At 35.9% G+C, this 15,315-nt stretch overlaps 1 protein-coding gene across 9 annotated transcripts in view; it reads left to right on the forward strand.

Annotated features, from left to right (window-relative positions):
- The window catches only part of ESRRG (estrogen related receptor gamma), a 371,220-nt gene that overhangs the window by 303,642 nt on the left and 52,263 nt on the right, over positions 1-15,315 (forward strand). For all 9 annotated transcript variants that reach the window (XM_066546421.1, XM_066546417.1, XM_066546420.1 and 6 more), the window contains one exon: positions 14,696-14,806. In XM_066546421.1, coding sequence (XP_066402518.1) covers positions 14,696-14,806 — 111 coding nt within the window. The remainder of the gene's footprint in view (positions 1-14,695; positions 14,807-15,315) is intronic.

The raw sequence follows: 15,315 nt of genomic DNA on the forward strand, positions 1-15,315 counted from the left end.
TAAATCTCTCTCACTGTGAGTAGCTTTGGTTCATGAAACTGCCAGCACAGGCAAAATTCTCCACTGATGCTTCAGACCTCACGTGCATAACAGTTAACCTGCTTGTTTGTTTATTTGTTACTGTTGTGAACTATGTTCATGGTAGAAACTTTTATTTTCAATTCCCTTTTAAAGCTCAGCACGTTGAGCCTCCCTTTCTTATGCACATGCTGCCAAGGAGGATTGTCTCCAGATAAATTATGCCCTCTCTTTCTTAAACAAGATTAAAGAGCTTCTCCGGCTGTTAAGTATCCAGCACTTGAAATCCCACTCTGTTTAGTTCACTGTGGCATTTGCCAACTGTGTGGAGTTTTGATGAGGTTTGGATACCTTAGTGGTACAATGTACAACATGGTTTAAGAAATTTAAATTGTAGGGAGCATTTTTTCATGTTTAGCACAAAGATGAAAATCCATTCCTCAGAACAGAATTGATAGATTGGGACAAATAAAAACAAGCCTATGAAAAGCTTTTTTACTCTGTCTACATATTTATGTAACTATAAGGAGAATTTCCTCATCTTTTAATTAGATTGGTTTGAAAATGAAAAAACCCATGCAGAGGATTTAAAACTTATTTTGATGCTGTTTTGTGGAAATTATTTTGAATAAATAATGGGCTACACTGTTTCAGATGTAGGGAAGATGCCAATCAAAATCACAGAATTCTGGCTCTGAATTTATTTTGAGGTTTAGGATTTTTTTTAAATGGGGAATTAGTTGTCTTTGTTCATCTTTGGAAGTTATACAAAAAATTTACTCTGAATGTAAATAGATTGTCAATATAAATTTTGCAGTGCATTCTCTCCTTAATTTAAAAGTCCGGTTAAAACTGAAATTCTGCTGGGTTGATGGATTTAGGATATATGGCCAAGTTTCCTATTGCTCTAACTGCAAGTTCACCTATTTTCAAGAAATATGTAAATATCGTCACTGAGAGAGCAGTAGTCCCCACAAAAACTGGGCACAAAGTAGAGATGTTTATTACACTTCCACTCTTTGTGGATAGCTGAAAAGAAGATCGCAGCGCAATCTAAAAGGAAAGCCACAGGCTGGAGAGAATAATAAAGAGGTATCAATCCACCACACCACACCATCTCTGACACAATGGCATGACAAGTAGAAAATAACTTAACTCTATAAAATAGGGAAAAGGCAGTAAAAAATGAATTGTGTTACAGTTTCTAAAACCTGCCTCAATTCAAGAAACAAATGCTCCTGAGCAGTGCCAAGGTGTACTATTTTCACATAAATCTCGCATGTCAGCAAATGGGAAACATGTAAAACCCCAAGAAACAGTGTCAGAAAATATCAGATTTGTTAAGACCATTGTGATCACTGATTTAAGAAGGTCCCATCCCAAAGGCCTTCCTCATAGGATCCATCCTCGGTGCCATGTGTTTTGATTTTCTCCAATAAACAATATTCCCAGAAAACGCAGTGATATTTCCTATAAGTGATGCACCATTTTGCTGCATTTAAATATAATTAGAGGTATTTTCTTCAGTGGTCACTTCCTTTCTTTTCTCCAGGTTTAACTAAGTTAAGGCTTCAAGGAGGAACATTTGAATGAGTTCCCTTTGAAAATACAGGCAAGATCTTATTCCTGTTATGTCACTTTAGAGTAATGCACAGAGAAATGTGGTTTCTTGTTCAGATTTATCTGCATGTTTTTGTACCATTCTTCTGAATATATCTAGTGCAGATTAAAATTAGTAGGGAAAAAACTTGAATATCTGAAAATTGATCCAAATTTGACCTCAGGATCAAAATACTTTTTGGAACAAATGAACACATTGCAGAAGGAGGTTCTGATCCAAAGTAAAGGTTCTAAGGTCAAGAAGAGGGAAAGAAGAAAGGAAGAAACAGGTTTGTTTTGTTTAAATTACAGTCATAGGTACAATTTTGGATCCTGAGTAATGTGGAGATGCAGTTATGGGCAGAATCTAAAGGTGGAAAACTGAACCACATAGAGATTTTATTTGCTAACAGCTCTCCAGACCTTCACTTATTATGTATTTATATTCATGGATTTCCCATGTAGGGCAGGATAAGAGAGTAAGAAATTTTGACTCTTAGCTTGTATTAGCCATTAAGCAATGCAATGTCATTGATTTGAGTTACACTGTGCTGTGCAAAGCACACACAGCGTTTAGTGATCATTCTCTGAAGAGTTCCTGCTGGAGAAAGAAAAGTGTACTTACTGTAGGCCATCATGGATCTTGTCATCTCCTTTTCCTTTAAACCTGTGTCTGTCTTCCTGATCACAGAGTGACAACAATGACATTGTTTTCATAAGCAATTCCCAGAACCCAGGGACTGAATTGTACGAATTGTAAACACACTTCCTGGTCAAGTTGCTCAAAACCTGTCCTAGGAAGAGTATTATCTACCTTTGTTCATTTTGAGGGTGCTAGTTATAAATATCTTGAAATACTCCTCTAGGTTTCTGGCCTTGTTTCATTAAGTTATTTTATACATAACCCGTCACCTTTTTACTCAGCAAATTCTGCTCTTGACTCTTAGTGTCTTTTAAATTGGGTGTCACATTCTCTAGGAATGTATAGTGATATGTTTAAAAGAGTGAATGAGTTCAATGTATGTGTTTTAATGGAAGGAAGAGAACTTTGGGACATAAAGCAGAAAACTTTGAAAGGAACACAGCATTTGGTAAAAAATACAAAGTCAACAAAACTCTTTGCTCTTGTCACCCTTAGAAGTAGCTCTGAAGAAATGTGCAGGCTTCAGTAGAGCTGTAATAGATTTGCAATGCATTGAGTGAGAAGGCCTTGGTCTCCTGTTTGGTAAATATTCTTTTCATGGCTCCTAGGAAAACAAAATATGTGTGTGTTTAGCATTGCTTGTGGTGAATATTCCCATTGACATCTGCATTCAGAAGAAGGGTAGGTATGTTTCAATTTAAATAGCCTGTACTTGTCAGGAATTACTGACTTAGAACTATTTTAATTTTTTTTTTCAATTCTGCATCTGTTAAAATTCTATGTAAAAATAATTTATGAGGAAATTTTATGCTTTATTTCCTCTTTTAAATAATACTCATGTAATTATGTCGCCCAATTACTTGTATTAACATACCCTTGTACACTGTATGGGTTTTCTTCATAGCAGTTGCCATTACAATTTAAAGAAAAATATTCTCCTTAGACAAGCTTCTTTTATATAAAGGCATTTTTAACAGGGACAAATTGTTTTTTGTATAAAAGAATATTTTTGTATAAAAGAATTTTATTCTATTTGTATTCTTTTTGTATAAAAGAATAATTCTTGTGACAAAAATTTTTGACCTTTTTTCTCTTTCTTTTTGTTTTGTTCATTTAGGCTGGCTAAAATTACATACATATTCATGTATTTTAATAAGAACAAAGCATTACTCTTGGATATTTTCCATAAATTTGTTCTCATAAGCAATTTGATAGACATCTACTATAAGTGTAATGGGGGAAGTTTACAGTAAATCAGTCTGCCTGGTTTAGAAAACTAGAATTTATTAACCCATTTCCCAAAGGCCCAGTGTTACCTATGAGATTAGAAGAAAATTGTCACTGTTTCTGTTTTAGAGCAGGGGCACTTTATAATAAGACTATATTGTCTAATTGTTTAAAAATTTATTGTGTTTTATTGAAGTGAAATCAATTTACCTCGTACTATTAATTGTTTGTAAGATTAGAGGCAGTCAAAAAGTCTGGGGAATGCTGAGCACATTTGCAGTTCTGTTTTTCAGCTGGGATTTTCTGCATAGGCTCTGATCCATTCCTGTTGCTAACCACGAAAGAGCTGTCAATATGCTGGTTAACCAGTATGCTTCTGCATTGAAAGCTTCCAGCAGTGGTATCAGTGAAGTGGTGCCACTAATAAACCCTCCATTAATTGCTCAAGTAGTACCTGAACAAGGCTCAGAGGCCAGAAGCAGGGTAACCTGTCACTCCAGGGTGTCAGGCAGAATGTCAGGTTGTGAGGCTGGCAGGGTGTGTGAGCTGAGGTATAAATCACTCACACTCAGGGCATGAATGAAGGGCTAAGCATGTTTGGGAGAATACTTAAAATTCTACATGAAGAGTTAGATGATTTTTTTTTCTCATTTATGGCCAGAGAACCTTGTACCTGTTAACTCCCCGTGTGTCGTTTTCTTTTCCATTGCTTTATGAAGAAGAAACACAAATATATACCCTTGTTATAGGAATTGCAAAATAATTATTCTTGTGTTCTTTTCACACTTTAGCTGATAACACCAGTTATTATCTTAATATTTTTGTATATATGTATATACAGTAATATCTCAGTCCCTTTTGTGTTAAGGGAAAAAAGTGAACATTAGAAGATGAACAAAATACTATGCATCTTTTAATCTTGCCATGTTCCCCCACATCTGATATTTTTATATATTTTATATACCTACTCATGTAATTCAGTTGAAGGACTGGAGCCTTCTCTTGTAAAATTTAATAAATTAAAAAATTTATTCCCGGTTTTTCTCCTCGCTTAACCTTAGCATCAGAACTTGATAAATTAATTTTGGTGGTTTTCTGCTCCGTTTCACTTTCAGATTCTCATGTATGCACAATTCTTTGATAGTAGTATTCATGGAAGAGCAGGGGAAATGTTATATACAAAGAAAGGAAAAGGCATAGCTTCCATACTCTGGAACATGTTGGGGCACATCTTTGTACTGTGGATGGGATCATGGTCCTCCACTAAAGGCCATTTGTAAAATCCCTTCCTGGCAAGGCCATTTGGAATGCTTTAATGTGCCATCTACAGAAACCATAATATATGCAGAAGACATATCTCCATTTTTGTTTCCATCTTTAAAAGCAATGCTACAATACTAATAGGAAACAATTCCACCACATTGACATTTTACGTCATTTTCTTTATTTTACTCTGCAGTGTCTCAATTTGATGCCCCTCTAGCCACTACATTTTGAAGTTTTTATTGCTGAACAGTCATTACTTTAACACACTGCAAATAATGAAACAAAAAAACCTTAAATTTTTTGTTCCATGTGAAGATTTTCAGGCAGAAGGAACACTGAACAAGAAGGTGCTGTGATGTGCTATGTCAGTGCCTTCCAGTCCAAACATATTAACCCAGATCATTGGTTTTTTCCCCTACCTAAATAACAGACAAACACTGTACTTTTAAAAATAAGCAGCTGCTCAGACAAATCAGAAAGGAAGTAGAAACCAGGAATTTCAGATATGCCCATCTGAACTATGTACCCATATAAGCCACTGTTGAACTTCACTCTTGTAGCAGCCAGAATTGTAAGAAACAAAGTTGTAGTACATGGACAGGAAGTGCGAAGTACAGAAAAGCCCTATCATTTGCCAAAGACATGTGAAGCTAGTAATATAAAATCTTTATCTTGAGTTAGAATTATCTTGTAGTTGTACTGGAAGATTACTCTGGGAGTCCAAATGAAACCCTGCTGTGTAACTCCTATCTAGTCTTGAAAAACATGTGCAAACAGAATAACAATGCAGAAGGCAAAATGCTCATATTATGGCTGCAGAAAGCCAACAAGTGAGAATATCTGCCACATTTTCCAAGTCAAACCCATATTTTCATATAAAGTGTGTGCATAGGTTTAAAGTACCCCCTTTTTAGCATCAGACTGGTGTATGTACTCATTAAATTACTTAAGATATTTTACATTTCCATTGCAGTCTTCCATATAAGTCAAATTGATATATACTTTAAAACTTACACTTATAAATCATGATAAGATATGATGAATACTCCTAAAAATCTGCTAGCTGCAGACAGAAGCTGAGACATGTTGTAAGGTTCTTGGGCTGTTCTCCCAGTGTGCCCCCTGCTCCAGATCCTGTGGAGCCATAAAATAGCATGCAGAAAGAAGACAGAGAGAAGTTCAGAATTCTGCTGTACCTTTTGAGGAAGCTTGAAGGATCAAGTCTGAAATGGATGCAGTTCCACATACATTACTCTTTAGAAGAATGAAGAAAAAGTAGGGGAGAATTGCACAGTTTCACCAAAACATACAGCTCATAATTACTTAATACAGAAATATGAGAGAGATTGAGGAGATAGGGTTGTAATGGGTGTACTAAGAGAAAAGACAATGTCAGAATGATGCTTTCATGAATAAGCCTCGGAGAAATCCAGAATTCTGTGAGAAAAATACATATTTGCACTGAGGCCAATTTAGGCTCAAGTGGCATTATAAAAGCCATCTGAACTGGAAAGGTAAGTCTCAGTTAATTTACCAGATGAGTGCAATTTGGAAAGTAAATTCTGCTTGTCTTACTCCTGTACAGGTCATCACAGAATGGCTGCTCCTTGAGGAAGACAAGAAAGATTTTGTTCCTAGGAAGGAAAAAAAAAAGTCTAATAATACAGAAAATAACCCCAGAGTTAGGGATCATATTTGTTAGGGTAAAAAACTTAATATTTCAGTGAATTTTACATCTGTTTTAAAGCTCTAGTGTGATGAGCCATCCTTTAGTTTTCTCTGATTCTGTTCCAGCAGAATGAAATCACTTCCTGTAGGTAGAAACCCAAATTCTAAGTGGAATATTTCCTGGTCCCAGTAGAACTGATATTATTTTGTATAACTGTTTCAGCTCATGCTATTAAGAACTTTCTTGTGATTTCTGGATCACAGATTAATTCCAGAATCCCACATACTCTTGAGTCACTAACTGAAATTTTGTGAAACTGCACATTTTTTATCTGAAAAGGGTATTGAGATCTGGTTCATGCTGCTGGTACTTCACAGTCCAATTATTGTAATGCATTTCATTTCAATCTTCCCTTCTGTCTTGAGAGTTGCCAGCAAATGGTCCAGAACTTCAGTTAGACTTCTTTTCTATTAGAGTTGTCACCAGTATAGCTCCTGAATTCTTTATAAGCTCTAGTGATGTGATCTAGAATAAAGGCCTGCTTTTGACCTTCAGGCGTTGGCATGGCCTTACTCAAACTTACTTTTTGACCTTTCTGTCTCCTGATGTTCTGTGCCCTCTCCTTGGATCACCAGCCAAGCTGCCTTTCCCAGGCTGGGCTTGTCACCTTTAAAGTAATGGTTGCAAGTGTATTGATGCAGTAATGACTTTACAGCCCAGCAAGCTCCACTTCATTAAATTGGTTGTAATTTGAACTCTGAAACAAGATAGCATCTTCTGTAATTATATTTAAATAAATTAAGGTTAGAACTGTGGTATTTAGTTAGTGATAGATTGCCTTTATTTATTCTTATACCTTGTCCCAGGACATTGTATGCATAATTTAAAAAATAAGGCATATACTCTCATATAGTATGGTTATGATATATAAGCACATTGACATGAAATTTAATGGTCCAATTAGCAACAGTATTTTCTGTGTTATTCATAAAAGCTGTTGCAGTATTTTACACTGCTTCCTAGTAATTAGTATATTAGTAATCCAGGTGATGGGGAGAGAAGTATTATGTAATGGTAACTGCTTCATTTCAGAAACACCAGGGCTTTATGTATATTCAGCCAAAGTTCTGCATTCCTTTTCCTTTGCAGTTTACAAATATGCACATTTTGCTGCAACGCAGGCTCTTCCTCACTTTGGAAATGGAAAGGAAAAGAAGTGGAAGCTGTATAACCTGTGTTTACTAGCCTAATTTCAGTCTCTTTTAAAAATCATCCTGAGTCTAGCATAATTATACTGAAAATCTGGTAGTACAAAACTTGGAAAAGATCAATTTAGGCACTAGTAATGAAGTGCACAGAGTGTATCTCTTCCAAAAGAGAGACAGATTTTTTTTTTCTAAGTTCTTAAGTGAAGTGTAAGAGATATTCTTTTGTAATATTTGAGAGCTAATCATTGGATAATGGGTGTTGCATGTTTAATGCAACAGTGTAGCTGTCATGTTTTTCTCTTTTTTTATTTGCTTCTTTCTTTCTGCACATTCACCTCTTCTTGAACAGAAATAAAAGGTTCAAGGCTTGTCAGCATCAGTTTATAGATAGCTGTTTAAAAATAATGAGGTATTGGGTATTGTAAGGCTCAGGGCTGTCTTGCCAGACTCATTTATTTCCATTCACCTTTTGTCAGAATTGCAGACAGAAGACATTCAATTAAAACTTGTCACCTGTTGCATGTGACCTAATTTGTATTTGTGACTGTCATAGATTAGGATACATATGGAGCCATTTTAAAATGTAAAGGAACAATAGGATTCTTAAACATTTTATGTCACATTTTCTTCATGTGAACATCTTTGTTTATGGACCATTCTTCAAGGGAAATCACTTGGGCTGAGAAATAATAGAATTTATTTACACAAAGTCTCATTTACATGGGAAAACGAAGGGGATTTTATTAACGTTCTTTTGTGGTTTAGTGCATAAATGGCAGTGCACAAAATTTCAGCGTGTAGATGATTAATGCAAAGTTTGTTCATTAACTTTGTTCATGCAAAGTTAATGTTCCTTTCAAGAGAGGTTGAGTACTGAGCTGTGTAAGTAGTGCATTTATCAGTTCTTTTGTCAAACTGAAAAAAACAAACCATTGGGCTTTAGCCTAAGAGATGTGTTTATCAGTTCCTTTGCAAAAATCCAGCCTATCTCATCCCCTCCTCCCAGGACAAAAATGAAATTTCCAAAATACTGCTTACATTTGGTTGCCTTGAAACTTTGTTTAGTATTAAACATAAGCAAAATCTGAAATATTAGTTTGAAGCATTTGTTTTGCAAAAGCAGTATTATTCTCTTTTTTTTTTCAACCTGAAACAATTCACTAAATATTTTAATTAGCCTGATTATTTGGGGTTTTTTAATAATAAACTGTTTTTTACAAATCGTTGCAGAGGAACAGATAAATTAAACAACTTCTAGTCATAGATGAAGTTAAATATTAAAGTAATAAACATTGTTTTGCTTTTCAGTCAATTATATGGGTCAGTTAATGAACTAATTGTTTTACAGGCACGTCTTGAGAATAGCCAATTTTATCCCACATTAACAAATACTTTTTGGTACCAAATACTTTTTGGTACTAGCTGAATGTAAAGTAGGAGGATGAGTTTTAGACTTCCTATGCTACTCTAAATAATGTGTTTAATTGTGGAGATGGCTATAGGAAGTCAAAACACTGAAGCCTTCCCCTGGTAATTGTTAATTCAGCCATAGATCAGGAAAACTTTAATGTGAGTCATAGCTTCTATCTTCTTTGATGACACACACTTTACATCTCTAGCTGAATTTTTACCTGCATAAGGTATTATCCAAATACTTGTAAAGTGATTGTAGAAGCTCTTTGGCATCTTCGTAATTCAGCACATAAGTGTGCAGATCCAGAAAAAATGATAGCTGATATTATCTTATTTCTTCAGCTGTGTTACTTTTCTGCATGTTTCTACTGTATTGAGAGACGTCTTTCATGGTTTAAAGTATTTTTTCCACTGCAAATCTCTCAGACTGCAGGGTTTATGCACTGGACTCTAACCCCAAATTATAGAGGTTGCTGAAGTGTCTAAAGAGTATCTAGATGATTGTGCATTCTTAAATCTCAATACATTCTGTCTCTGTTTATGGTGGAAAAATCAACTAGTATTTCTGCCTTATGTAAATAAAAGCAAAATGGAGTTTATAATATTCACTGAAGTTTATTCAGCGATCTTAGAAATAATCACAGTAAGCTCAAGTGAACTGGAACACTCTATTAAGGCATTGTCCCAAAGGAGAACCACACTGGAACCTGCCATTAAAATTATATTTGTGCTTTCCAGTTTTGCTGTTAATCTGGGGGTTTTTACCTCTGCTACCGATGTTCCTCTAGAGCTTGGTAAGATGCAGTTACGTGGGTATTCATTTTTACCTGTCTCACTGTTGAAGACAATGCTGGGAATCTTGCAGACATCTGTAGAAAATGGATTGTTAGCCAGTTACATATGTCAAAAAATGAGATAGGAATATTTTTCATACATATCGAATGCTGTGTTAGAGGTGGAGTTTGCCAGGGTGGTGTTGATGTAGAACATACCAGCCTGCCATGAGACTGTTATGTAGGGGAAACAGGAAGGGAGCAGAATGTGAAATTCCTGAGGGAAGTAAAAATGGCACATTTCAGTCTGATTTCAAACCTATTGTTTACTAATTAAGTATTTTTTTTCCTCAAACAAAAAGCTCTGCAATTAAAGGGAGTGAACAATTTCTTACAGGCAAACCTGGTGTTGGTAGGGCTTGATTTGAAGGATTGGGCTAATGCCTTCCAATGTAACTTGTGGGTATAGAGCTCTGTGGAAAGGACAAGAATGTTTGTGGGTCAGGTGAACAAATGAACACTGGCTGCTTGTAGCCAAGGTGAGGAGGAGGAGATGGAGAAGGAAAATAGAGATGGATGATAGAGGAGTAAATAGTGGTGAATGATAAAAGGAGTAAATAATATGCTTTTAATATGGCTTGGATCTCTGTGGGAAATGAGATGACATGGTTATATAGTATTTTCATAGTGAGGACCTGAATTGCAAAGTCAGTAATATACCGAGGTATGGGCAATCCTTTTGGTTATGTAGCATCATCACAGTGGGTGTCTGTCCTGCATGAGGTCTTCAAGGCAGTATGAGGAAAGAACCACAGAATAGGAATAATAATTTACATTTTTTGGCAAGGTAGAAACAGATGAGGAAATGCAAAGAAAATAAGTTCAGGTTTACCTGTGTTGTTTAGATTTAGTAACCTGGTGTGTAGCTCATGTGGCACATCTGCTCTGGCCTTCAGTTGTTTCTGTGCAAGGCTGTGTAGACACGTTTAGTGTAGAGTAAGTGCCCAATGTGATTTTGTTGTGTGTTGTGTAGCATTTGATAGAAATCATGCAAAGATTATTTAAGGAACCAGGAGGCAGACTTTTTTTTAGAAGCTTATATAGTGACTATATAAAAGCATTTATTCCCTGAAGAATAGGTGAATTTCTTATGTTGTATCAGGACATGTAATTTCTTTGTTTTAAAAAGTAGCTATTGCACTGAGTTACACAGTTTCCATCTCTCCCTATATTATAGCTCTACAGCCCAACCCTCAGCTTCTGAGATTTGTAAGTCATGTCTAAATCTCTGACCACCCATCACTCCTGAACTAATGAGTTCATGAGTTGTGCTTGTCCTGAGATATAAAGTGAACTTGTTACACTTTAACATTGAAAGTAACTGCTCTCTTAACTGGTGGCAAGCCTGTTCTTCCTGTTTCTACCCTGTGGTCATCCCTATTTTTCCCATTAGGGCTCTTGGTGTTGTTTCTCTGTTGAAGGCTTTTCAAATGAGCATTAGGAAATGTGAAGAATCACATTGTCTTGTCTGTGGTGGAGCTGTGTTCAGTGACATGAATGTTTTGACCCTGAAGAACTGTAATTGTAATACATATAGTACAGTTCATTGGGAGATATTACATGATTTTTTATGGGTGGAGTGGGTGTCTTTCTTTTTACTTCATGGTTGAGGACTGATTGGGTGAGTGAACTGAGATGTTGAAGATTTTGTGAAGCCACAATGCACAGCAGAGCTGAAGCAGAGGTCTACTTAATTTCTCCAGATATCACAATATCCTCCTTAATAGTCTGAATACAGACTGTGTGGAATTCCAACAGTTATATCTGTGACTGATGTAAAGCTTCTCCTGCCCCAAATGAGGATCTTTGTGGACAAAATTACTTTCATTTCTTCCCTTTGTTATTCTAACAAAGGAGGCATCAGTTGCTACTGTCTTGATAAATAAAACTTCATGTAATAAATTCTCTCATACAAGTTATAGGAGTTACAGAGAAATATGCACGGATATACTTTGGAACCTCTGGATTTCAGTTTGCTACCTGCTAAACTCCAAAGTTTTTGTGGAATATCAGATGGGTATAGCTTGTTAAGCAGTGTCTTGCACTGTGTTTGCTTCTATAAAGACCCTTGGGAAGTAAAATACCACGTAGGGTGTGTTAGATTATCAGAAATTAAATCCAAAGTATCTACTTTCTTAGAGATACAGAAAAATATAGATATAGGATATCTTACAGATAAAGGAAATATTAGGAGCCAAAATGATGATAAACTCTATCAATTTTAATGGATGGGTTATAAAGCTCTAATTTATTGGTGTTACATTATCAAAACTATTTTCACATTAAAATTTGAATTAGTTCCATTATAGACTTAGGTAATTTTAAATTGTGCAATACAATTGCCCTCCAGTTATCTAGAAGTTAGGGTTTTTTAAAAGAAAGCTTTATTTACAGATAAAGCAATGTATATTAGGTGAAGGCATGGATCTAATTAAAATTTTGCTATAGTGACATTTTTCTGTATTTCCTTCCATTGAGTATGTGAATGGCTTGAGTGTGTATCTCATCTAATGCAAAGGAGGTAAAAAAAATTGTTCATCTTGGTAGATTTATATTATTTTAATTTAAGCTTCAGTTCCATTACTTTTTGATTAAACGTACTTATGTCTGATGCTATCCATCTTTTATCACTATGAAATCTGTTCCCAAGCAGAAAGAAGGATGGCATCTGAATTATGCAGAAATCATTTTCTATCTATTTTTCTTCAAATGCTGGGCAGTCTTTTTCATAATCCCACCAATATTGCATGTGGCTTGTTCTAATCCTCTGCCTATTTCTGGATATTCAACTATCAAACCTTGGTCTTCTGCTGTTTGTTTTTAGGGCAATGTATTGTCATGGATGTCATTTGCTTCAGCTGTAGCTCAGACTCCCAATTCAAGTGTGAAGAACACTGAGTTATCATTAGTTCTGAAAGGTTTGAGCTACGAGTTTTTAAAGTGGTGGTCTTGTAGTTCGTGCATTTCTAAGTATAACTTTGAAAAATAAAACCAGAAATAACTATACTCTGTTGATTGAATTAGCAAAAATTTTATCAAACAGCATAGATCACAAATCAGTCACAAGTTACATAGTTAACTACCATAAATAAGATTTCATTCATAGTTATGCACTGACCTCTTGGGGTACGTGGTTCATTTGTGTTACTGTTTAAATCTTGTGATCCCCATAAATGCAACTGGACACACTCAATGAGAAATGTACTTCTTGGGTTTGATGGACTGACATACACAGTCTTCTGCAGTAAGCCAGGTGAAATTTCACTGTTAAGTAGGGGTGATCATTACCTGCTTTCCTGATGAGCAAAAGCTATTGACCACTGTTGGATACAACTCACTGAATTATAGTTGCAGGTGTTTCTTGTGTCCTTAAAGCAAGCATCTCCTTTCTGTGTAAGTAACCCAGGAAATATAAGGGAAAAAAAAGGCAATACGACCTCAACAATAGTTGGAATAGTTGGCCTTTGATTTCTGGCTAGTTGGCAAAACAGTTTTCCTTTACAAAACCCAGTCAATCCTTTTTGGTTTCTGAGAAGGAAAGAGAATTGACAGATGTTTTCTGGGTACTAGTCTGTACTACCTGTGTAGGTTCAGACGCAGCACAAACTCTGTGCTGTGTTCTTCTTGCTGTGCACCTGAACTGTAATTTCCTTGGTGGTAGCTTCCCTTGCTGTCCAGAAGCCAGTTCTTGTGGTATTTTGTGTGGAAGGGAGAGATCAGAGGGATGGGACATAGAAGAGTGGGCCAGAATAATAGCAATAGAAAGTAGACATAGAGGGAGGAGAGCTAAAATAGACAATGAAAAGAAAAGTGAGAATGTGAGTTGCACTTTATTACATCGCTCACAGGAGCCATTGGTACTTAATGTGTCCTTCCATTCTTGTGTCGTTAAATCCGTGTCATCATGGACAGATTTTGCACTTGGTATTACTTGTCCTGTTGTCCTGCATGTGTGCCAAGTTCTTCAACTTCCGTGTTATGTTACTGCTTGGTTTTTGTCACATTCCTCTGGGCTGTCCTGAAATCTGCCTCGGTGACTCAGAAAGAAATAAAAATATTTCCTTGTTTTGTAAGACCTACTGTCTTTGCGCCCTTTCACCTTGTTTCATTTTGTCTATGAAAGCAGCTATAGCTTGTTTCAGGACAGTAAATTTCTATATATCCATACAAACCAGGCAGCAGAACGCTGTATTGAAGGAATGAACAGTATAGAGGTAGAACACAAATGTTAATTCATCATTGATGACATCTGAATGCACAACTGTACAATTTCTTTCAAATCCTCATGAACAATTTCAGTCATTAAGCCACATGTATATTCTTATTTTTCTAGGGACACTTACTTTGTATCCTCTGGCCATGTTAATCCATCTTAATTTGGTTTTGACTATCTAGACTGTATGCAGGGCTCATTGTTTCTAAAGTTCAAATTCTCTGTACTTCTCTGCTCATAATGTTATGCTTCTATATCCATGGTGTTTATTAGAGCCTTGAAATTCTGCTTCTGGCAAAGATGACTTAAGATTAGGCTCTTTCAAATGGAAACTAAACTTGCTAGCTGTTTTTAATAATATGTAAAAATGAATGAATGGTTTTAAATGAACAGGAAATTATGTTGTATACTTAGTCTTGCATGTGTGGAACTCTAAACTGCTTGCAAATACTTGTAATGCTGATTTCCCATACTTTCTAAAATTAATCTTTTGAAATAAACATGCTTTTAATATAAATATTGGAAGGCAGGAAATAGAAGATTGCTACCTGAAAGGCATGCTCATAATGTATTTAATTACATGTTTGCTTGTGTTTCCAAACATAGGTGTGCGCCTAGACCGAGTACGTGGGGGTCGCCAGAAGTACAAGCGCAGAATAGATGCAGAGAACAGCCCATACCTGAACCCTCAGCTAGTTCAGCCAGCAAAAAAGCCATGTGAGTACACCACATGCACAGCATTTCTCTCTCAGTACAGGCTATTGACTCCTAGCCCTGTTTGCTAAGCTCCTTCTGGGTTGAACAAGGGTTTGGTCAGAAAATATTACCATGAAGACTATATTGATTTGGCTGCTAACAGGTTTTGTTTTAAATATGCTCATCTTTCTCAAGTGGAGTTGAACAAAGAGTGTTTTTACAGGTGGAAGTGTATAAAAGCATGGTTTATGCAGTGCAAATTTTACATTTACAGGTTATCTTTATTTTCAGTGGTACATAAAATGGTTCATACTGTGATCATTAGCTCATTGAAGCTTCTACTTTCAGATTTCACAAGAAAGTGATTTTTGTAGTTTTCACTAACTAAATGAGTTTGACTGCTCAACCTCCCAATGAAAATACATTAAGAGCCTCATTAATTTATACCTATAGATTAATACACTACCTAGCATTAGATTAAAACAGCAATATGCCACACTAATAACAAAGCAGAAAGTGGTAGTTTGGGC

Source organism: Molothrus aeneus, chromosome 3 (assembly GCF_037042795.1).
Source record: "Molothrus aeneus isolate 106 chromosome 3, BPBGC_Maene_1.0, whole genome shotgun sequence".
In the NCBI taxonomy this organism is placed as follows: Eukaryota; Metazoa; Chordata; class Aves; order Passeriformes; family Icteridae; genus Molothrus; species Molothrus aeneus.